The 23,513-nt window shown below is 57.1% G+C and overlaps 4 protein-coding genes across 4 annotated transcripts; 2 read left to right on the top strand and 2 right to left on the bottom strand.

The window, feature by feature from the left end:
• Positions 1-36: 36 nt before the first annotated feature.
• Positions 37-2,808, top strand: hsp98 (Heat shock protein hsp98; the record flags this gene model as incomplete). Its single annotated transcript, XM_032034526.1, has 1 exon — positions 37-2,808. The coding sequence occupies one exon, from the start codon at positions 37-39 to the stop codon at positions 2,806-2,808; it is 2,772 nt and encodes a 923-aa protein (XP_031886259.1).
• A 7,713-nt stretch (positions 2,809-10,521) lies between these two features.
• CGGC5_v001467 (Pumilio domain-containing protein) lies at positions 10,522-13,986 on the top strand (the record flags this gene model as incomplete). Its single annotated transcript, XM_032034524.2, has 3 exons — positions 10,522-10,598; positions 10,666-13,918; positions 13,981-13,986. The coding sequence occupies 3 exons, from the start codon at positions 10,522-10,524 to the stop codon at positions 13,984-13,986; spliced, it is 3,336 nt and encodes a 1,111-aa protein (XP_031886260.1).
• A 1,854-nt stretch (positions 13,987-15,840) lies between these two features.
• CGGC5_v001466 (Uncharacterized protein) lies at positions 15,841-20,102 on the bottom strand (the record flags this gene model as incomplete). Its single annotated transcript, XM_032034523.1, has 7 exons — positions 15,841-16,251; positions 16,307-16,490; positions 16,545-16,985; positions 17,039-17,367; positions 17,661-17,754; positions 17,989-20,030; positions 20,082-20,102. 7 exons carry the CDS (start codon positions 20,100-20,102, stop codon positions 15,841-15,843), a joined length of 3,522 nt encoding a protein of 1,173 aa, XP_031886266.1.
• A 1,436-nt stretch (positions 20,103-21,538) lies between these two features.
• Positions 21,539-23,140, bottom strand: cdb4 (Curved DNA-binding protein; the record flags this gene model as incomplete). The annotated part of the gene is made up of 4 exons (XM_032034522.1): positions 21,539-21,759; positions 21,819-22,631; positions 22,699-22,887; positions 23,119-23,140. The coding sequence occupies 4 exons, from the start codon at positions 23,138-23,140 to the stop codon at positions 21,539-21,541; spliced, it is 1,245 nt and encodes a 414-aa protein (XP_031886267.1).
• Positions 23,141-23,513: the final 373 nt, after the last annotated feature.

Raw genomic sequence — 23,513 nt, 5'->3', positions numbered from 1 at the left:
ACAACACAGTCGTTACACACAACAACAACCGCCATCATGAATTCAAGAATGGAATTCACCGACAGAGGCGAGAAGGCCGTCCAGGACGCGATGGCCCTCGCAGAGCAGTACGCCCACTCGCAACTGCTTCCCGTCCACCTGGCAGTCTCGCTGCTCGACCCTCCCGCAGACCAGTCAAAGGACCAACAGAACGCGCCGCCGCCGACGTCCTCGATGTTCAGACAAGTCGTCGAGCGCGCCCACGGCGACCCGCAACTCTTTGACAGAGCCCTCAAGAAGACCCTCGTCCGCCTGCCCAGCCAAGACCCGCCCCCGGACCAGGTCTCCGTCGCACCCACCTTCCACGCCGTCTTGAGGAAGGCGCAGGAGCTCCAAAAGACGCAAAAGGACTCCTTCATCGCCGTCGACCACCTCATCCAGGCCCTCGCCGAGGACCACACAATCCAGACATGCCTGAAGGAGGCCAACATCCCCAAGCCGAAACTGGTGCACGATGCCGTCACGCAGATCCGGGGCACGAAGCGGGTGGACAGCAAGAATGCCGATACTGAGGAGGAGCACGAGAACCTGGCCAAGTTCACAATCGACATGACGGCCATGGCCCGCGACAAGAAGATCGATCCTGTCATCGGCCGAGAGGAGGAGATCCGCAGAGTCGTGCGCATCCTCTCGCGCCGCACAAAGAACAACCCCGTCCTCATCGGTGAACCCGGTGTGGGCAAGACCACTGTCGTCGAGGGCCTGGCCCAGCGAATCGTCAACCGCGATGTACCCGACAACCTGAAGGCTTGCAAGCTGCTGTCGCTCGACGTCGGCGCCTTGGTGGCCGGAAGCAAGTACCGCGGAGAGTTCGAGGAGAGGATGAAGGGTGTCCTGAAGGAGATTGAGGACTCCAAGGAGATGATTGTCCTCTTCGTCGACGAGATCCACTTGCTCATGGGTGCTGGCTCCTCCGGCGAGGGCGGCATGGACGCCGCCAACCTGCTCAAGCCCATGCTTGCCCGTGGTCAACTGCACTGCATCGGTGCGACCACTCTCGCCGAGTACCGCAAGTACGTCGAGAAGGACGCCGCCTTCGAGCGACGTTTTCAGCAGGTGCTGGTGAAGGAGCCCACCATCGGTGAGACCATTTCCATCCTCCGTGGTCTCAAGGAGAGATACGACAGACACCACCGCGTCACCATTCTTGACAACGCTCTGGTGGCCGCCTGCAACCTTGCCGGCCGCTACCTCACCTCCCGCAGACTTCCCGACTCCGCCATCGACCTGGTCGATGAGGCCGCCGCCGCGGTGCGCGTCGCAAGAGAGTCGCAGCCCGAAATCATCGACTCTCTCGAGCGCAAGCTGCGCCAGATCATGATCGAGATTGCGGCCCTGGAGAAGGAGAAGGACGAGGCATCCCAGACCCGCCTGGTCCAGGCAAGAAAGGATGCCAAGAACGTCGAGGAGGAGCTTGAGCCCCTGCGCCAGAAGTACCTCTCCGAGATCAAGAGAGGCGAGGAGATTCACTTGGCCAAGCTCAAGCTCGACGACCTTGAGAAGCGCCTTGAGCAGGCCATCAACGACGGTGACCACGCCAAGGCCGCCGACCTCCAGTACGGCGCCATTCCCGAGCAACGCGCCGTTATCAAGGAACTTGAGGCCAAGAAGGCTGCCGCCGATGCCGCCCTCAACGCCTCTGGCCAGGACCACGGTGCCATGGTCACTGACGTTGTTACGGCTGACCATATCAACGACATCGTGTCCCGCTGGACTGGCATTCCCGTCACCCGCCTTAAGACGACCGAAAAGGAGAAGCTCATCCACATGGAGAAGCAGCTCGGCAAGATCGTCGTTGGACAGAAGGAAGCAGTCCAGGCCGTCTCCAACGCCATTCGTCTGCAGCGGTCTGGTCTCAGCAACCCCAACCAACCACCCAGCTTCCTATTCTGCGGTCCTTCGGGTACCGGTAAGACTCTCTTGACAAAGGCTCTTGCCGAATTCCTCTTCGACGACTCCAAGGCCATGATCCGCTTCGACATGTCCGAGTACCAGGAGCGTCACGCCCTCAGCAGAATGATTGGTGCTCCCCCCGGATACGTGGGACACGACGCCGGTGGCCAGCTTACGGAGGCCCTCCGTCGCAAGCCCTTCTCCATCCTCCTCTTCGACGAGGTTGAGAAGGCCGCCAAGGAAGTCCTCACTGTCCTCCTGCAGCTCATGGACGACGGCCGCATCACCGACGGCCAGGGCAGAGTCGTCGACGCCAAGAACTGCATCGTCGTCATGACCTCCAACCTGGGCGCTGAGTACCTCACCAAGTCCACCAACCGCGACGGCAAGGTCGACGCCACTACGCGTGAGCTCGTCATGAATGCCCTTCGCTCTTGGTTCCTCCCCGAGTTCCTCAACCGCATCAACTCCACCGTCATCTTCAACCGTCTGACGCGCCGTGAGATCCGCAAGATTGTCGACATCCGCCTCCAGGAGATCCAGAAGCGGCTGGAGAACAACGGCCGCAAGGTCTACATTGACGTTTCAGAAGAGGCCAAGGACTACCTCGGCAACGCAGGCTACTCACCCGCCTACGGTGCCCGTCCTCTGTCGCGCCTGATCGAGAAGGAAGTGCTCAACAAGCTGGCTATTCTCATCCTCCGCGGCAACGTCCGCGATGGAGAAAACGCCCGCGTTGAGCTCATCAACGGCAAGATCACCGTCCTGCCCAACCACCAAGACAGCGAGCTCAACACTGACGACGAGGACATGGACGAGGACGACGCCGTGGATGAGCTCGGTGCCGAGTCCATGGACGAGGACATTTACGACTAAAGGGATTACAACAGAACCGAGAATTGAGGAAGGAAGAAGAAGACAGTATGGGATGATTCACGAAGTATGATTGCAAAGGAATAATGTAGATGTTTCATTACTCTAGACAGCAGAGGCGTTTTGGGATTAAAAGGGATAAAGTCTTTTCGAGCATGAAAGGGATCACAGTAAATAGGCATAGAACTCATAGAAGTTCAATGAAAAAAGTTGAAAATGTAATGTTTCCAATGGTCTCTCAATTGCTGGTGATGACTGTGAGATATGAATGCCATGACCAAGATCGAGTAGGATGAAAATAGCATTCACATAGAACGAAGTCATTGTGATTTATCACCTCTCTGTGCGAACCTGGACACGCAGATTCGCAATAGAGACCCAACTTTGTGGCAACAAGACACGACAGGTCGGAGGGGGACTTGATCCTACTGCAGATCGCCATGTCGATCAACAGACAGCTCAGAACCTTTCTCCATGTGAACTCTTGGTGTCGACTAGCCCACCCTTTAGAAGGGTACACAGTAGGTAAATAGAGTAAGAGCACTTCGGCCGGTGCTTCGTGCAGCAAGAAGATCGCAGTAGGTGACTCGTGGTATCGACTTAAGACTCGGAATCAAGCTAATACATTCCAATACGCATGAGACAGGCCAGAGCACCATCCCACTGACCATCCCCAACTCAGTAGTTTCCACGGCATTCCGTCGCGGCCGAATCGGCCCGCTTTCTTCTATGGGCTTTTACATGTGTTGAGAAGAAATAGTAGACAGCTTCGGTTCAGTTCTATTGCGGGGGCCCGGGACCTGCAGCGAAGGGCCAATTCCAAGAATGACGTCAACCTGAACCAGAGCCTCCTCGATGGCACAGTCGCCCGGCCCGTCTGGAATGGTCTGATGTTAATTGGCGAGACCATGCGACCTCGGAAAAATAACAGTACCATAGTATGGGGGCACTGGCACAGATAGAGAGACACTGCAAGAGACAGAAGGCATTTGGGACGATTACGGCTGGGGAGGATTGCCCGAATGGCACACTTCCCCGCGCCTATTTACAGACAGATGTGACGCATCTGAGCCTCGACGGGTGCGGCATCATCTTCGAAGCCCGTGGTTGGTCACCAAACAGCTGCAGAGGGCTGTTCACAGCATCTGTGGCTGTTTCACAAAGCCTGGGCTCGCCAGTATTTCGGGATCGATCCACGTCTTCGGGTTGTCAAGATATCGCCTGGGGGGAGGGGGGTTTGAACGAACCTGACGTTTCAACTACGACCTACCCACGGGGTGTTGTTGTCCTGCTGATCAGCAAGTTGCAGGAGAAGAGCCACCGTTTGTTTGGTTTCTGTCTTCTTCTCCTTCTTTTCTGAATTCATCGCCGGGATTGGGTAGCATTCTGCCCGTCGAACGCCATGCAGCTGCGGTGCCACGGATTGGCCATCGTTTACGACCTCGTTGCCAACTTTGCGTATTCGTGAGATCTGCAAACCTGGCCGTGGGATGGCGGGAGAGACCGGCAAAAGGCAGCGGTGCTATTTTTACCACTGCGGCCCCGGTGATCGCCCTGGTCGGGGAAGGGTAACCCACGACGGGGAGGTTTGCCCGTTGTGACCTCCTCCCTGAGCCTCACCCAGCGAACCGGGGCGTCGGGCGAATGAAGGGACTTCGAGCCAGGAGTGGACTGTGGCGGCGGCCCCCATTGCCCAGGATGCATGAGGCGATAAATTGTCCAGTCAAGCGCCGAAGCGACCGCAGCTTTTCCATATGTTGCGCTCCGGGCCAGGGTACGCTGGGAGCGGCCGTTGATCCCATCGTGGAGATGGGAAGAAAAAGGGCCGCCTCGGTGGTGGTGCGGGCAAAGATCGTGGTGGGTGTCGGCGGACCGATCATGCCGCGGGCGGTGATGCATTGAGGCTGCGCGGCGGAACGCGTCACTAGCACGACGGACGTGGCGGAAGAGGGCACTGGCACGAGTTTCGGCGGAGGCCGCGGAGGTAAGTTGAGGCTGGAAAGGTCCGTGTCGTGTTGCACATGTACAATGTATGTAGGGCATTTCGTCCTGAATCTGGGACGAGAGAGGGGACGATGTCCGATGTCCGGTTGAAGAAGAGGACAACAGAGCGTACATACATGAGCGAGGAGAAGGGCCCCTGGTTCTCAACCGCAGACGGAAAGCATCGACAGGTGACTGTGGGGGGCGGCACAGAATAGGGGTCGATGAAACGGCCAGGTACACAAGAAGGGGATGGAATTCTCTCATCGGCATGCTCGAATCGGCTGCCATTTGGTGTGTTGGTTGACGACAGGCTCGAGTCAAGAGCTGCGATGGCAGGTGTCCTTTGACAGTTCAACACGTTTGGAGGCCGCGAGGCACGACGGGATGGATGAAAGCTTGGTTGCCAACCAGCCCGACGGATTTTGTCCCTCTGCGCTGAGAAGGTCTTGGGATGGAGAGGACGGACCGTAGCTTGTTCTCTATCGTGGAACTGCTCAGCAGATGCCAGCACGGTGGAAGCTTAAGGTATCCGTATTGCCTGCGAGACTTTCAAGGGACGCAGGTTGTCCCCAGCATTCAAAGCCCCCGTACCGTACTTTCCAAGACGGGGGGGGGGGGGGGGGGATCAACTCGTCCCATACCCAAATCGAGGAGACGGCGGGCGGCTACCCGGGCGGTGGGCCGAGAGCGATGACTGTCCAAAATAAGACATTGGATGCTGGACGAGCCAGACACCAGACAATGTGCTCACCGTATCTGCACACCGGCCGATGACCAGTTGAAGACCAGGCCCTGAGAGGCAGCGGGCGACCAAAGAGAGATACGAGAAACGTGAAAGCTTTCGAAAGGCGACGTTGTAAGCGGGAGCCGTTGGCGGCAGATCGTGGCGTGGGAGTGTGCATACGGCAATACAGAAGAAGTGAGCGTAGCGTGGATAGGGCAGGCTAAAGCCATGTTTCAGAATTTTTTAGCAGATCCTCTGACAAGAGTCATCCGAGGTTGTGATTGGAGAAGGGCCAGGGGGCGTTAAGCTGGAGCATAAATTACCAGCATCTCCATCACGCCTTTGAGGTGCTGCACCTGGCAGGCCTGGCTTAGCCTGGACCTTGGCTGTTGATGTCAGTGGCCCCATTGGGAAACACGTCGCAAGCTTCGTTGGCTTGCTGTGGTGGCCCCCCTCCCCTTTTTTATTTTCCAAGGGCCAAAGTCTCTTTTGCCAGGCTGGTGATTCGACCAGAGCTGGTGGATTAAGGTGCGATGATGGCCCAGGTTTTGAGTCAGTAAACGGTGGCGGCCATGTCCAGCACTCGCTGCTCTTTTGTCAAGTCGTCCATGCATACATGCGGATCTCGTGTGATGGCCCGAAGTTGAAGAGGGCAGGAATGGCCGACGTCGGTTGCATCGTGTCAGCAAAGCCCGGGGAGGGCTGACCGAGAGATTCTCTAACCCGAAGACTGGACGTGGTTCGCGATGTTGGTGGTCGAACCCCTGAAGGAACCCAGGAGAGAGCACAGAGCCTCCCAGACAGGGTGTCCGGCTTTCCTTAGACCCAGGCCGGTACATTCGTGGCTTCTGTCAATTTATCCATGACAGCAGGTCAGCACTTTGTCAGGTGCTGCACAGAACATTGCGGTCAGAGGGCTGGATAGTAGGATTCGCCATGCCGGCCAGAAGTCATTGCGGTGCACAGGATTTGTGCTTTGTGATGTTGAGTAGTCTCGTCCCAAGTTTACTGGCAATGACATACGGGCTTGTCAGCCGCAGACCAAGTTGCTTGTTGCCGGCATTAAGATGTGAATCTGATATTGGGCTAGGTTCCAGCTAAGGTGCGGGCATGTGAGGTATGGCCGGGGGCTCTCGCTTTCCCCAGAGCCCCAGTCTGAGGGCTTCTCGAAGGCCAGCCGTCGTTCCCGAAAAAGGCAGACGGATGGTGGTGGCCGGTCAAGTTGCACTGAGATGTCGCGGTTATATGATGGCTTCTGGTAAGTTTGTAGCGACACCCCGGTCTGACCAGGTGGTTAGCGAGGGTTGTGCACACCGCGCTGCAACTCTGAAGACGACGAGGCACGCCCAGAGATGGAGAAATGCCTCCGAGCAAACGGTGTGGTGTACTACGCAGTAATGGACGACAACTTGTCAGTGGCGACGAGCGAGGATGGTTCGTCGGGGCGATGGAGACAAGCCAACGTCAAGTCAGTTTGGCCCCCATTTTTGGGTCATGCTCCAGGCCAGACCCCTAATTCTTCAGCGCAGAGGGTGTCTTTTGCAGCAATCGGCTACTCAGCTTCGGCGAAAGATGAGGCGCTGTTGACGGTGATAGATCGGTGACACTGGGGAAGCGTGTAGGAGATAAGGGACGGGATCCCGGCTCGTATGGAGGGATGGGACCTGGTTGACAGTTTGGAGGCTTCGTTGACGGTGGTTCCATGGCATTGGATGAGGGGTTGAGTTTGGTGAAAGATGACTGCTGACTGGCCGGTGGTGGCGGTGGTGGTGATGGAGGGAGAGGAGGGATGTGCATCTTAGTCGGGTCGGTATCAAGACCAGGCGCCAGGATGGCATCGCGGCATCGGCTGGGCCTGGAGCAGCTGAAGAGTGTTGATCATCCCAGACGGGACGATGTGGAAAAGCAGGCCAGGGACGAGTCGCCGTAGGGCTGGTCGGTTGTGTCGTGTTGACAGTTGGACGTGGACGCTCAGACACGTTGCGGTCATATCTGCGTCTTGAAGAGGAATTGAAAGACAATAGTCCCGTCGGGTCGCTTGGAGACGGGTAGTTGGAGGTTGATCCGGGGTAAGGGCCGTGGGATCAGGAATTGAAGGACAAGCGATTGCTTCGAGGGCAGACAGGTTATTGCCCGCTAACAGACGTTGGTGCGCATTCCGCCGAGTTAGCGTGTCGTTGGACGAGGTCCCGTCCCGAGTCGAGACCGAGACCTACCCTAGGTACTGCTGCGGTAGGTGTTAAGGTGCTTGGTTTGGTTTTGTGGTGTATTCGTACCTATTCGTAGCATTCCGTAGGTATGAAGTATGTGTTTTTCCTGCGCATCTGTTCTGGTCCGTTCCGTTCCACAGCTCGCAACCGGTTCTGTCGTGGCCGCCCGTCGGTTTCAAGGTGGGATTCGCGGCAGAAGGCAGCGACTGGGGCAGGTAGTGGGCAATAGGCATGAGCAAGAGACAGCACAGCCGCTCTTCACGATGGCGTCGCGGCCTGTCAATGGATTATGGCAGTGATCCTGATTCTCCATCTCCATGGTGTGCAAAGTTGGATAATGTGGAGTTGCAATTGCGGGTACAGACAGCGGTACGGCGGTACACCAGGTGGAAGGTACCCACGGCATCGCACCTTCCCACTCGGTGTCAGCCCTCCCTGGCCACACCATTCGCTCCCGGGCTCGGGACCCACCTGCGTCTGTCTGGCTGAGGAAAGCAGGGGAAGGGGCAATTGACGTTGAAGGGAAGCAGGAGGGAGGAGACGCCTGCCAACTAGAGGCGTCAAGATGCCAACGCCGTTCCAGGGGCCGGCAAGACGGACTCGACGGGCTGCCTACCTTAGTGCAGGAAAGGGCGCATGGTCGAGATACAACAGGAAGTGAAGGCAGACTGAGATACCGTAACGCATGTAGGTAGATAGGTACCGGCTACCTAAGAAGACAAACTGCCCGCTTGAGTGCCCCCTAAAGCGATGCTAAGGTCGATCGGCTGCCGTTTCACACTGACCTCAACCCTCCGCTTGGCCCCGTTGTGGGCGCTGTCGTGTCAGCCAGTCCCTGTCTTGAGCAGCTTGCCCTGGTCTAACTGACGAGGGGAGACGGCTGCGAATGACGAGAGCCATGTACCTGCCGTGGCGGGCAGCAAGAAAAGGCACCTTGCCCTGCTTCGCCTTGGGTTGCCTTTACTTCCAACCTGGCTTCAATATGGATGGCAGTGGAGGCCAGGGCAATCAATGGCAATGAATGTCCGTGGTGACAGAGCTGCATCTGCGCCTGCATTGCACTGCGCCTGCTGCTGCTGCTGCTGCTGCTGATGCTTGCTTCTACTGATGCTTCGCTGCACCGCACTGCACCCAACTACGTAGCGAAAAGGTAACCCAAGGCCTTCTTCCATGAGAGGTAAGGCAGGCAGGTAGCCCGGTCATGCATGTACCTTTTCCCCTAACCTCAAACCACCCCTCCTTTCCCCCCTAAACTGACCTCGACAACGTCCTTGTATGTACCTGTCTCCTTCTCTCCTCCTGCCCTACCTACCTACCGTCCGTTTCCTACCTATCCGTCCGTACCTTACCCTTCCTCGAGGTACCTACCTGGCCTGCCTTACCTCACCTTGTGCCTTGCCTTGCCTGACTATCCGTCCTAAACTGGCACGACGGGACTGGTCCAAGGACCCAACTCCTTACTCCAAACGAGCACTGCACCTCCGTAGCATTCATTTTACCGTTCCATCAACCACAAACCTCACGCTCTGAAATCTCTCTTTTCCCTCCTCCTCCTCCTCTGCTGCTCCTCTCGTCTTCTTCCCCTCTTCCACTCCCACCACTCTTCCACCCCCCAACCCCTATCCCTTTCTCCAGGCCTCATCGACCCTATACTAATGACGCCTGTATATTGAGATCTTTTACTTTTGTTTCTTTCCTCTCTCTTTTTGTCTCGCTCAAAAGAAGCCCGGAAGGAAAGGACATCAGAGTTGGTTTTTGGGATCTGCCGCTACAAGAGAAATCGTGGTAGTGTGTGTGTGTATTTGTGTGTTGAGAATCCGGACCTGTGGAATCTGATCCGAAAACCGACCAGACGACACCGCAACGCTACGCAACGCAACGCTCCGCAAACGCACCGCACCGCACCGCACCGCACCGCATCGCTTCGTATCGCAGCCTCCACATTCAATAGACCACCCACCGCTACGCGACCACAACGGCTACCGAGTGACGGCAGGAGAAATCTTCCCATCGCCCCAGCGCCCAATCGTCCGTAGCCCACAAGCCCCCGACATTCCTTGACCTCACAACTCAAGCAATCCCCCCCATCCGACCGACGTCGAACCCTCCTTTTTTATTCTCGACAACGCCCAGCAGCCCCCCGTACAATCGTCTGTCTGGCGTGGCGTACCTTGTAATACCTGGAAATACGCACACAACACTTTTTCGTCCCCTTCGACCGTTCGACCAACATTCCTTACACTCCCAGCCCCAGACGAGCCAACCCCGTTTTTGCGCACGACTGCCCCGGCGACCCCATCACTTCTCTGCCTCCCCGTACTCGACAGGTTGGCAGCTCGTCCCGGACAGTCCGCGAAACAGCTTCGGCAGGAAAGAAAAAAAAACCAGGACGTTGGGGAAATTGACGCAGCATTTCGCTGTCGGTATCCCTTTCGACTCGTCCGACAGGGAATACGAGACGTTACGGTCTCCTCCAGGCTGTCCTCAAGTCATCGGATTTGATTCTCCTTGGCGCGTGTTCATCGTCACCCCGGAGAACAGCATCCAATTCGACAGCCCCGTCATCCCATCGGGTCCATTTCAAGTGTCACAAACTTCTCTGATGAGGTGCGGCCTAGATAATTGATAATGTCAACTAGATCCGATCATTTGGCCATTGGTTACCCGCCCCAATCTGCCACACAGGCTCGGTCGACTTCACCGACCGCCAACAACACATCTCCCATTGACTCTGCCGCTGGTTCCTCGGTCAGATCTCCATTCGGCCTGCCAGGCAGCTTGAATCACACCAGCAAGATGGCTAGCGCTTCGCGATCAGGGGCTGGCTCTCCGTCGCACGAGATGCCCGGTTCCAGCAGGCTGTTCTCCAAGAGGTACGCGAGGTGCCCATTCCAGCTCCCTTTCTTTCTGGAACCACCAATGCTAACTGCTTCATCACAGAGCCCGGGAAATTCAAGCTCAGGAAGGCGTGCCTGGATTGCCGTTAAATCCCTGGGGCGGCCCGCCGACGAGCGGCAACTCCACGCCTCTCCGCGAGAACATCCCAGAATCGCCAACCGATGGCTTCCCCGACTTTGCCCAGCTTCCTACGCCTGACTCGCTACCCCAGACGAGGCGTGCCCGCGCTGGTACCGTCCCGTCACGATTCTCTCCCGGTGGTGTCGGCAACGGTCTGCTCAATATTCCTGCGATGGCTCCCAAGTCATCTCGGCCCACGCCTTCCCACAGCCCCTTCAAGTCATCTTCCCCAGGCCTCGAGCCAGCGGACACCGCCTCCAACAACTCCGCGCTGCTCTCCCGTCTTCGCGCCGGTTCAATGCCTCAGCGTAGCCCCTTTGCTCAAATTCCGGGTACCAGCTCTCCATTTGGACCCTCCATCTTCAGCAGCTGGAACCCCGCGGGAACCGGTCGCGATCGCGGCATGACACTGGCAAGCATTGCTAGCATCGGCTCTACGAACGGCCCCAGTTCGCCGACCCAGTCCCAAATCTCTAGAGAAGGCGGTGGTGAGAGTGATGTCCATATGAGGACGCTCGACTACCTGGGACTGGCTGAGACACCGCAGCCCCCTCGCGCGCAACTGGCGACTCCGTACATCCCGAGCTTCAACGATTTTACTAAGGCTAACCGTTTCCGCTCCTACTCGGTCAACAACAAGGACAAGTACGCTGACGAGGAAGAGGATGATTTCGAGGAGAACATGACTTTGGAGAGCCAATATGTCGCTCACCTCCAGGACCAGCTTGCGGCAACCAATGCGGCCATTCACAACCACAACCTGGCTGTGCAAGCTTTTGCCAACCAAGCGACCCGTCCTCGTGCCCGCACTGCGGGCGTTTTGGACACCCCTGGCTCCCGCCTGATGCGCACCTACATGTCTGGCAATGCTGGCATGGGCGGTGCTATCCCGCCCGCCGAGATCCGTCTGCCGGATGAGAAGGAGTTTGACGATCTGCCGCAAGCCGTCGCTGCTATGAACCTTGGACGGTCAAGCAGCCGCAACGCGAATCTCCTCAACGCCGAGGACCAAGGTCTCGAAGGTCCCACCAGCGCTCTCTGGCTGGGCAGCATTCCCACCTCCACCACAACGTCAACCTTGACGGAGATGTTCAAGTCATACGGCCCAATCTTGTCTGCTCGTGTCCTCACCCACAAGAACTGCGGCTTCGTGAACTTTGAGCGCATGGAGAGCGCCATCACGGCGAAGGCTAGCATGAATGGCAAGGAGATCTTCCCTGGAGCTGGACCGATCCGCATCAACTTCGCCAAGCCCCCATCTGCCTCCAACACGCCCGGCCACGATGGCGTCTTCCCGTCCCCCAGCCCCGATCCCTTCTCGAAGAACCAGGACGGCGCATCCGGTTCTGGCTCCGGCGCCGCCGCCGACAGCGCGCCCCTGGCTGCGCAGCCAGCGAATGCTGCTCCGACCGTGCCACCTCTGGCTGAGATGACGAATGACATCCTCCGTATCGTGAAGCAATTCCAGGCTTCTGACGAGGACTCTGCCAAGATCTCCCGCAGCCTCCAGTCTTCTATCCAGTTCAACAACTTTGTTGACGAGATCCCCCCTATTCGGGAGCCTGCTCACACCCGCGTCCACGACGCTCCGAGACTGAGGGACATCAGGAAGCGGATCGACAACCAGAGCCTCTCCCAGGCCGAGATCGAGACGACCGCCCTCGACATGCTTCCCGAGATTGCCGAGCTGTCGTCCGACTATCTGGGCAACACCGTCGTGCAGAAGCTCTTCGAGCACTGCTCCGACGACCTTCGGGATGCCATGCTTGCCGAGATTGCTCCTCACATGGCCGAGATTGGCGTGCACAAGAACGGCACCTGGGCTGCCCAGAAGATTATCGATGTCTGCAAGACTCCTCGCCAGATGTCCTTGATCGTTGAGCACCTGCGACCGTACACGATCCCCCTGTTCCTGGACCAGTACGGCAACTATGTGCTCCAGGGCTGCCTCAAGTTTGGCGCTCCCTACAATGACTTCATCTTCGAGACTATGCTTAGCCGCATGTGGGAGGTTGCTCAAGGCCGCTACGGTGCTCGTGCCATGCGCGCTTGCTTGGAGAGCCACCACTCCACCAAGGAGCAGCAGCGCATGCTTGCTGCCGCCATCGCCCTGCACAGCGTGCAGCTCGCCACCAACGCCAACGGAGCCCTGCTTCTGACTTGGTTCTTGGATACTTGCACGTTCCCTCAGCGCCGGACAGTTTTGTCGCCCCAGCTTGTCCCTTGCCTCGTCCATCTCTGCACACACAAGGTCGCTTACCTCACGGTTTTGAAGGTCATCAACCAGAAGGCCGAGCCGGAGGCACGAGACACCATTCTCAAGGCTCTGTTCTTCACGCCTAACGACCAGATTCTCGAGGCGATCCTCAGCGACCACGCCTGCGGTGCCACCTTGATTTTCAAGGTCCTCACCACACCCTTCTTCGACGAGAGCATCCGCAGCCAGGTGGTCGAGAATGTCAAGAATGTCTTAGTTCGTATCAAGGCCCAGCCCGGCCAAGGCTACAAGCGCTTGATGGACGAGGTTGGTCTTTCTACACGCAACAGCGGCGGAGGTGCTCGTGATCACGGACACGGCAACTCGAACAATAATGAACAGCGCCAGCGACCGGCTTCTCGCCAGGCCAACCTGAACAACCACCATCAGCAGGGTGGCCACATGAACAAGCAGCAGCAGTTCTACAACCCGCTCAACGCGCCTGTCAATCCGTCCAACTACGAGATGGGCTTTGGTGGCCAGCGTAACGAGCCTGCTGACGCCAACATGCCGCCGTTCCCGCCGTATGGTGTGCAAAACCCTATGTACAACCCATCGAACTCTCCGATGCCGGCTCCTGCGAACTTGCAACAGCTGCAGTATCAGCAGAACATGCTGAACCGCGCAACCCCTCCCATCAACAACTTCTTCCCGCCGATGCAGGCAGGATTTGGCGGTTACAACAGCCCTAGTCCATCGATCGACCAGTACCGCAGCCAGAACTTGGCCAACGGTAGCCCTATTCAGCCCCCGGCGACTCAGATCCCTCAGATGCCTCCCGGTCAGGCACCGTACGCACCTCCCGGATTTGGTATGAACATGGGAGGCATGGGAGGATTTGGTTACGGCAACATGGGTGGCGGCATGCAGAACATGGGTTACATGCAACAGGAGCAGGTCAATGGAAGACGTGGCCGAGTAGGTCAACCCCTACCTACCCCCATCGGTGTCCCCAGGCAGCACTAACTCTGATGACAAAGAGGTGATCCAAACGCCAATTGTACAGACGAAATACTGGTCAGGGACGGTCTGACTGGCTCACGCCGCTCTTTTTGCTTGGTAAAGGATGGCTTGGTATGGAATCGGCACAGGAGTTTGGTGGATCTGGGTCGTCATGTAAAGAATGTTTGCAGGAGTAAACGCCGCCCGATGTGTCAGGAAAATGCGCAAGCCACTCCCATCGAGGAGGGGGCCATGTCTCGATGATAGACAAGGGCACATACGAATGCTGCCCCCGGATAGTGGTCGCAGCAACGAGAGAGGGTTTTATTTTTTTTTCTTCTTCGATTCACCTGGTGGGCTCCAGCAGCTCCACGAATGGCTCTTCATCCTTCCTGATCTTCACCTGGGAAGTTGTTTCTTTTTACAACACTACTATTGCTACCCTCACTTTGCTTGTGGCGTGGTATATAGAATGAGCGGGCGGTGGGTGACGGGCGGCAGACCGTCCTCCTGAAGCCCGCGCTTGCGAGGAAGTCAGACAAAACCAAAAACCACAAAAAAACAACCAACCCTACCCCAAAAAAAAATGTGTGTTGCTTCCAGGTACTGCGAAGTCATCAATCGGAGTCTCAAACGATGGGCGGGCATCACTTCTTTTTCTGAGCTTTACAGCAGCAGCAGCAGCAGCATCTATTGTTTCTTGTTCTTCCCTTTTTTTTCCTTTCTTGTAGAAACCTTGGGTGGGGATGGAAGGGTGTCCTATGGCTTTCGAAAGTATGCCTTTTTTTTTCTTCTTCATTCGATTACGGCTGTGACGAAACTTCCTTCCCGTTCATGGTGGCACCAAAAGCTGCTCTTGACCGGGTTGTATAGATAGATAGCATGAGGTAGTGTTTGCATTGTAGTAAAAGCTATTGGTATTTCCCAACACACATATGGCCTGTCTCTGTCCTCGTGCCTGTTTGTGTATCACATTTATTTATGGTGTCTGTCCAGTTTCAACCCCGCCAAGTGAAGAAGAGCCAGGTAAACCTTCTAAGCCAGCAGTAACCAGGGGGTTCTGTCATGAACGAGCCAAGAAGCTGGTTTTGGCAGTACCACGTGGGCCACATGTCACAGGGGCATGACTTGATTGATGCGGTGTGTAGTGTAGCATTCTGTTCGATGCCTAATGCCCCCTCCGCCATCCCCATCCACTCGCTCACTGTAACCTCCGCCTCTGTGCCATCTCAAAACTTTTACCTTCCTGTGTGCCTTACCCATACCTAACCTAGGAACCCAAGGAAGAGATTACGAGTGTAAGAGAGTTGTGGTATGATACAAGACGACCGTAGAGAGAGAGGGGGCGCGCAAACGAGCCCGACCCGACTGACTACTCCTTCTCCATCGATATAGGCATGGTATACCCAGGCTGCCTGTCATTCTCATCTTCCCCCAAACGCTATGGATAGCACATACTGCCGATGCCGTGCTTGCTCAAAAAAAAAGTATGAAAAGACTCAAAATGCCACCCTTCTTCCTGCGCTCCAAACGTGTGCGAACTCGTTTCTCTTACTAGACCGCTGTGCTTCTTTCTATGACGTTGAGTGTGTTTGGAGCGGTCCTCCTGTGTTCAATCGCTGATGCCCGATTCCTCCAAACTCCGGTATCCGTGCGAAAGGTCGTGTCTTGGGAATCAAGGGGCAATAATAATAAAAGGGAAAATAATAGAGAATACCGATGGCGGATACACCACGATCGTCGTGCCCTTCTTGTCAGACGACGTCGTGGTGTCTCTCCAGTGTCGGCACATGCGCGCCGCTTATGTCGTCATTAGACTGTCGCATGTGTATGTCGGAGTTGGTTGGGGAAGAGGAACGCTCCATTGTCACCGACCGAGTCTCGTCGTGGTTGGCATCCTAATCGATATCCATAACGGTCGTGTCGTCGTCGTTCGGCACCTCCTGCGACGACTTCTCCCCAAGAACGCTGGCCGGCTCCGGGTTGTCCTGAGTCGTCGTCGCCGGGGTAGGCAGATCAGCCGGCGGCTCAACGGACTCGTTCTTGATTGTAGTCACATCACCCTCCACGCTCTGTGTGACGTCTGTGGTGTTGCCGTCGGCTATGGCGGCGTCCGCAGCCATCGGAGCCGGGCCAGCAACGCCGTGCAAACCGCCTCCAAGCAGGCTCTTGATGCGGTCAGACATGGCTTCCATGTGAGCAAGCATGGCGCGAAGACTTTGCTTGTCATTGGCATTCAAGTCACCGTTGGCAAAGTTCTCGGCGCTGCCACGCGCCATGATGGAAAGAACGTCTGCATCGGCACTCATCTGTGGATCTGTTAGTTCTACGTCTACGCCGTCTCGATGTAGCGGTTGTTCTTACCAAGAGAGCCTGGGTGAGGTCGTCGAGCTTGTTGTTTTGCCGAGTGGAAGCCAGCTCGACCATGTTGAACACCGCTTGCTGTTCCGCCAGCGTGCGAGAGTCCAGAGGAGGGCTAGTCTGGTGTGGCTGGGCCCCAGCCAATGGCTGCGAGCCAGCAATGTAGCCTGCGCCATCCTTTCGAAGCCTGTGAAAATTGTTAGTACTCCCCGCAAATTTAGGCAACGCAGGCGGTACTGACTGAGAAATGAAGTCGAGCACAACGCCCTTGGCGGGCAGTTTGTACACTCGACCAAACGTCTTCACGTCGCTCCAGCCCGTTTCGTCACTTGATTCTTCCTCCTCAATCTCGATGAAGCCGTTGTTTCTCATACCGCGGCTAAAAGCAGGGGTGATGGTGGGTGCTCCTTTGATCTTGCGGAAGCGGTGAGCTGGTGTGAGCTGTTCCGGCAGCGTGGCCAGCAGGTCGTCTGCGTGAACCGGACAGCGCCATGTCCGCACGACTGGCGGAATCGCCAAAGGCGGGTCAAGACAGTCCAGATGCCAGTAAAGTCCACACAGACTACAAGGAATGATGGCTCGGTTGTCTGCTGCTGGATGCTGGCAATTGTGGCATAGAACCGCAGAGCCGTCGGCGTCCCGAACCTTGAAGAAGTCGGGAGCTTCCTCATATCCCTTCTTCCTGGAGCGATTGTCAGCTGACGGTGACGATAAGCCGTGGGACTTGGCACTTACTTTGGCTTAGTGGGAACCACCACGTCCTCGTACTCGCCCTCAGGTCCAATCTTGACGCCTTCAAAGTAGAGCTGGACTGGCCGAGGCAGCTTGAAGGCTTGCGGGTTTGTCTTCTCCAAGCCATTCAGCAACCCTCCAAAGGGACCCTTGTGTTCGGGCACCCTAGTGGGGTATCTCGTGCTGAAACAGACGTTGCAAAACCACTCCTCGGGGAGCGTGTCGCCCAGGCCCAAGTCGACACATTCGAAATGGAATGACCTAGAGCAGTTCTCACAGCAAACGAGCTCCCCAACACCGCCGCAAGCCGAGCAGTAGTCATCATTCTCGTCCTGGTAGGTTGTAAGCATGTGTTCGCTGAGGCAATTTGCGGGAAATGAAGAGGTGGGAGTGCAGGCTGGGTCGGGAAAAACGGGAGGACGGGGGCCGCTAAACTCTGAGTCGGGATGTGCGCCTTGGCCGCTCAAGATCCATGCCCGCAGAATGCCCTCATGCCCTCGTGTGCTCCCATCCTGTCATCCCAACCACCAGCCCATCGAGTGCGCCCAAGGCAGAAAAATTTGGTTTGGATTGAAGTGGGAAGCCTTGTGCTACGATGAAAAAGAGACACGCGACATAGACTTACCTGATTTGTCGGGCCCCCGTTGGCGACAGATGGACCGCCCTCTCCACTGGCACGGGGAACGCCAGCTGCAGTGCCTCCTTTCTTCTTCATAGGACTGTGATGGAACGCGTCAGTGACTTCAATTTTGCATGTTTATGATGTGCTTTGCGATGAAATTTCGGACGAATGCGATGGCTACGGCGATGAGATCAATCGCCTGCCGTGCGACGCCGCCCAGGTCGCCACTCAGGGCTGGGGTTCTCATCTCATCGCACTATGCCACTTCGACGCAAAGTCTGGGATAAAAGCCGCGATATGCAGAGTGCATCAGGGGCAAAAATGAACTTACGAAGTCTTGATACGCAAGCCGGTCCGCTGCTTCTTCGTAGGGCGTAGGTTTGTGGGCGTCGCAGCTCTCGAGCTCGCCGTCGGAGTGACGTCCTCAATGAAGGATGGAGCGGTCGGAGAGCTGTTGTCTATCTCATCATGCGTCCTCTTGGCCGATCTCGTGGTCCTCGCGCTCAGGTTCAAATTCAGGCTCAGATTGGGAGCCGGCGTCCTGACTGACTTGCGAAGATGCACCGCTGGCGAAGATGCAAACACGGATCCTGCTCTACCTCTCATGTCTGATCCGCGAATGTGGCTCTCTGGCTGGGGCGTCTGGCTGATGGTGCTGTCGCGTGCATTTCTCCTGCGGGAAGTCGTGGCATCATCGCTGGGCAAGATGCGCGGTGCCTTGTCCTTGCTGGCGTTCTTCTTACCGGCCGCTTTTGTTGTCGTGGTCGTGTTGGCCGTGGACGACAGATTGGGGAAAATGGGCGAGGAAAGTCGACCAGGCATGTTGCCAGCCCCTGCAGCTTGAGATGCGTTTGGGGGGAGGGTGGGTGAGTTTGGGTTGGATGCGTCAGACACGCTCGACTTAGCAGCAAGGGATCTGCCGCGTCTCTTAATTGGCTGGGGTTCGGTTGGCGGTGCTGCGCTGGTTGTGGTGGTCTCGGGGTCGGCCCCAGCAGCCGTGGTAGCCGTCGTGGCACTGTGACGGCGACTGTGGCTGACGACTCGAAATCCGACGGGAATGGGCGGAGAGCTGGGAGATGGCGAGTCTGGTGGCAGTGATGGCGATGCAGACAGTTCCGAGAGGGAAGAATCACTGCTCGCTGAGTCCCTTCGGGCGCGCCTGCGTGAGGGCGTGACGACACCCAAAGTCGCTGTTTCCGCGTCCATCATTGACTCATCCGCGTCGTCGACGGGGGATTCTAGCTCCTTCCGCCGCTTTCCTTTCTTTTTTGTCGGCGACGGGCTCTCTGTCTTGGCATCGAGAGAAAGAAGCCTGCCGTAGGGTGCTGCCTTGGGCTTGTGAGGGGTGAAGCGCGAGTTGGTGGAAGGGGGCACGAAAAAGTAGCATGCCTGATTGTCCTTCTTGCCCTCCTTCTTCTTCTCTTCGATAAGGCGAGCGAATTCATCCAGAGTGTCTGCGTCAGCCTTCTGGTTGTACACGTCCTCAAACATGGCTAGGAAGGTTGGGTTCGCAGAGTTTTCATCGTAGAGGGTCCTCAGTGCCCACGCAGTGGGATAGCGGTAATGCCGGAGCGCCTCATCAACCGCGATCTCCACAACGCGCTCGACCGACTCCTTGCTCTCAGGAGTCGGATCCGGAGTAGGAGTAGGCTCAGGCGTAGCTTCACGAGGCGGAGGCTGCACGGCATCGCTGGAAGGCGCCGAGGGCTGTTGAATTGACGCTGAGAGGCGGCGTCCCGCAGATGGTCGCGAGAGGCTCTTGCGCGGAAGCGATGTGCGACTCGCCGCATTCTTCACCGCCGCTGCCTTGGGCGTGTAGTCCTCGTCCTCATCGTCGTCATCGAATCCTCTGATCGTCAACGATTTTTTGCCCATCTTCGTCGCCGCGATGGGTGGTGAGGGGAGTGGCGGAGGAGGTGTTTCTGAGCGCTTTGGTGCCGACGCACTTGCGGCGGCCGCGGCAGAGTTTGCTGAGCTTGGCTTGATGATGATCTTCCTGACAGGTTGCTGCGCACCCTCCTGGCCCTGCTTCTTGGTGGTTCCTGCCTTTGGGAGGGTCCCAAGGGGCGCCATGTTCTCCGTCACGCCATATCGGATCAATCCTGCCTCCTCAAAGCTCGGCTTGCTCTGGACTGCGGGCTCCAACCATTTTTGCAAGAAGGTCTTGGACGCTGCACTGGGCGCATTCGACGACTTCTTCGCAGAGTCACCCCCTCCGTTGGCATGCTGGTGCGGGCTGGAGAATCGCGACCTCGTGGCTCTCGTGCTCGTCGGCATCATGTCGAAAGGGCTCTTCTCGCCGGAAGGGCTCTCTGCGGCGGCCCCTGACCTCCTTGCCTTGGACCAGACTGACAAACGCTCCGAGTCGGAAGCCTGCAATCGCGTTAGTTCGTGTCTTTGCAGAGGAAAGGGGGAGTTGGCTACTTCTCTGGTCTTGGAAGGCATTCGGTGATGCGTTCTAGGCGCGTTCCCTCCACTTGCGACGCGAGAAACTTGGTGGGAAGGAGGGATGGGAGAGAAAAAGGGTGCCGAGCTGCGGGATTGGTCTCGAGGATTTTCGGAGTCGACGGACTGGGGGTGGTGTGGGCTAAGGAGCTACGGTGCAGTGTAGGTACCTACAAAGCTACCCTACCACGGCGGTGGGCGGTGGGCACGGGGGGGCTGCGAGGGTACCAGATGGCGAAGTGCAGGGGGGATGGGGGGCCAAGTCACAGCGCTCTTGGGAGCCAGTAGTTTGATGCCACAGCATGCCAAAGCCTTTGACCTCGCTGTTGGCCCTGTGACTTACACACCCGGCTCACCTCACTGGACGCGCTCATAAGGTTTCCAGCTTACTGCACGTTGGCGTCAATCCGTTGTCACTGGATTGGACTGTCTTCTTCGCCTCCTTCCTTTTCCTCTTGAACCTGCTGGGCGATGGGACTCGAGGACGTCACTTGATCTTTGTTTCTCGAAGAACGAACACATCTACCTTTCCTGTAGACGGTTTGAAGGAAGGGCGGGACGGGAGAGCTCTTTATCTTCAGGAGCTCACCTCCTTGGGTCTCCCCCCGACGCTCGACCTGAGAAACGAAGTTTGGATACTCGGGATCCAACTTTGCTTCCCACCCAGGGGGCTGGGTTCTGCTGCGGGTGCGGGTGCTCACCACGCGGTACAGTCGCCATTTGCCTGGGCGGGTCCGCGTCTCTACCGTATCGACGACGACCAGGGTGAGCGACGGGCAACCTCTGGAATTGGGCATTCTGTTCCACTCATCCTCGTGGCCAACTTTCTCTTCCCCCGGCCGACGGCTTCTCCTGGCGTGCTGGGTCTCATCGGCAGAAACGCCCCTGTTCCATCTCCGTTCTCAGACATCATCACTTTGCGACAAACCATGCGGGATATCAGCAGTTTTGTTCTCACACGTCCCCTACGACGCTGATGCTTGGGGGTCACTGGGATCCGGGTCGGTCAGGGAAACGGGCTCAGTGGAATGGTATATGAGATGTGCGTATGCGTGCAGATGACTTGTCTTTGTTGGGGCTGTTGCATCAGGGCACCAGGCTTTCCGATCTATCCTCTGCCAACAATCCGGCACATCCAGGGCTGCCTGCCTCGGGGACTTCCCGCATTGCCAATCAAGCCGGCTCAGTGAGGCTTTCATCGAGAACCGTCGCTTCGCTGACACTCCGGCAAACAGTTTCGAAGCCCATCAGCCACCCAGCGTCGGATAGCAAGGACAAGCGCACCTGTTTCCGGCCTCACCATGGCCACACGGCCCTATCGTTTGTCCAGGGAGTAAATTCACACATTTGACTTTCACGAACGAAATTTTGTGGGCGCAAAATCGGGCCGCCCCCTTTATCCTTATTGATAGTCACTGCTGTTTTTCCACTTCCGCTTACTCCTCGTCGCTCTCCTCCTCCGCCTCACCGGCGGCAGCCTTCTTGGCGGGCTTCTTCTTCTTCTTGTTCTTGTTTTTGCTCTTGGTGGTATTTCTGGACAGAGGCTGCTCAAGAATCTTGAGGATCTCCTCGTCCTCGATCTTCTTGTCAGACTTGACCTTGCTGAGGTCAAGAGCCGGGGGGGCACCGAGCTTGGTGATGCCGTTCTTGGTGATGGCTGCGCAAAAGTTAGCCGGTTGCCTAGGGATGATGACGGCACTCCATCGGGAGGCTTACCAATAGTGGTCAGGTAGCGAGCGACGGGGGAGTTGTCCTTGTCGCCAACAACCTCGTAGGCACGGAAAACGTTGCCGCGAACGCACTCAACCACACCAGACTTGGCATCGCGCTCATCCTCGAGCTGGCGCAAGCTGAAGGGGAAGGTACCGAACTTCTTCTGGACCTCGTTGAGGATCTTGCGGGAAGTCGGGCGCTTGAGGCCGTAGGTCTGGAGGGTACGGCGGTGCAGAGTGGTTCTCTGGTCAAAGGTCTTGACCTTTCCAGCGCCCAAGCTCACGCCCATCTCGACACCCCAGACCTCACCAATCTCGGGGGTACCGTCGCCCTTGGTGCCCTCGGCGGGGGCAAGAACGATCTTCTTCTTGCCCTCGATCTCGTTGCGCTCAAAGAGCCATGACGTGGTGCTCTCGACGAGGTTGCAGTCGTAGGCCTTGACGACCTTCTCGAGCAAGCTGGTAATCTTGGCCTGGCTGGGGGCCTTCTCGGCGCTGGCCTTGGCCTTCTCCTCATCAGTGCCGTTGGCCAGAGTGCCGGGAGGCAGCATCAAGCGAAGGAGGAGCTCATTGGCGTAGTAGTTGGCGAGGATCAGGTCAGCAGAGCGGCCAGTGATCTCCTCGGAAGCCTTCTCCTTGGGGGCAGCGATGATGGTGTCGCAGACGATGGAGCCGAAGCCGTCAATCTGGGCGCCGAGCTGGATCTTGATGGGCTCGCCCTCCTGGATCTCGACGTTGGCCTCGGCCTCGTCGGAGGTCAGAGGAGTGTAGGGAGTGACGAAAGAGGCCGGAGAGACCGTGGTAGGGTGAGAGAAGCCTGCGCGAAGCAACCACGGTCAGCAACGAGAGGTTCGAAGGGTGGCGAGAAGGGGGACTTGACAAACCCTTGTTGACCTTCTTTCCGCGGTAGACCTTGGCAAGCTCCTCCTCAATGAGCTTGTCGCCCTTCTCGCAGATGGTGACGATCTTCTCGCCGGGGACACATAGCTCGGCGACAGCAGCAAGGACCTTCTCAGAGATCTGAGCGGCGGTCTTGTACTTGGTGAGGGTGTCGGGGTTGTTGAGGGTGTAGTCTACCATACAGTTAGCTCCATGAACGAGTCCGCGATGGAAGGGCAGCTCTCCAGGCACGAGTCTCGTGAGCCTGAGCCGCAGCAGCGTTTGCTATGGCTGCTTGGGGCGTGGCGGGGTAGCAGCGTGGGCTGTTTTTGGTGTGTGACGCAAAGCAGCAGAAGGAGCAGCAACACACGACCACGCGAAAAGAAAATAGCAGCAGCAGGAACGGGCAAGACGGGGCAACTGACCGATCTCCTTCTCGTCCGACATGTTGGCGGTATTTTTGATCAAGGAATTGCCTACAAATCAAAGGGATATCTCAAGCGATTGTGGTGCACTGGTCCAGGATCTCAAAAGTGGGAGAAGCTGGAACTGCTGGATGTGCGGGAAGATGCAGTGCAGAGTTGGTGTGCTCGGGGCTGGTATTTTTGACGACGAATACGTCGATTTTCAGGGCGGGGAAGGAGGGGCTAGCTGCTGTTTGTGGGTGCTCGGGCAGGTCAAGCAGATGCAGTTCCAAGGTCCAGTCTGATGTACCTGTGGTGGAGAATTTGCGCCGGGATCGCTTAGAGTCGTTACGTCGGTACGTGAGTGAGGTAAGGTAAGGTACTTTACACAGGTACGCCCACCAGCGATTCAGCGA

The sequence above is a fragment of the Colletotrichum fructicola genome (genome assembly GCF_000319635.2).
Source record: "Colletotrichum fructicola Nara gc5 chromosome Unknown KSG_Nara_v1_contig01, whole genome shotgun sequence".
Taxonomy (NCBI): domain Eukaryota; kingdom Fungi; phylum Ascomycota; class Sordariomycetes; order Glomerellales; family Glomerellaceae; genus Colletotrichum; species Colletotrichum fructicola.
The sequence above is the reverse complement of the archived record's forward strand: the minus strand, read 5'-3'. Positions and strand labels throughout refer to the sequence as shown.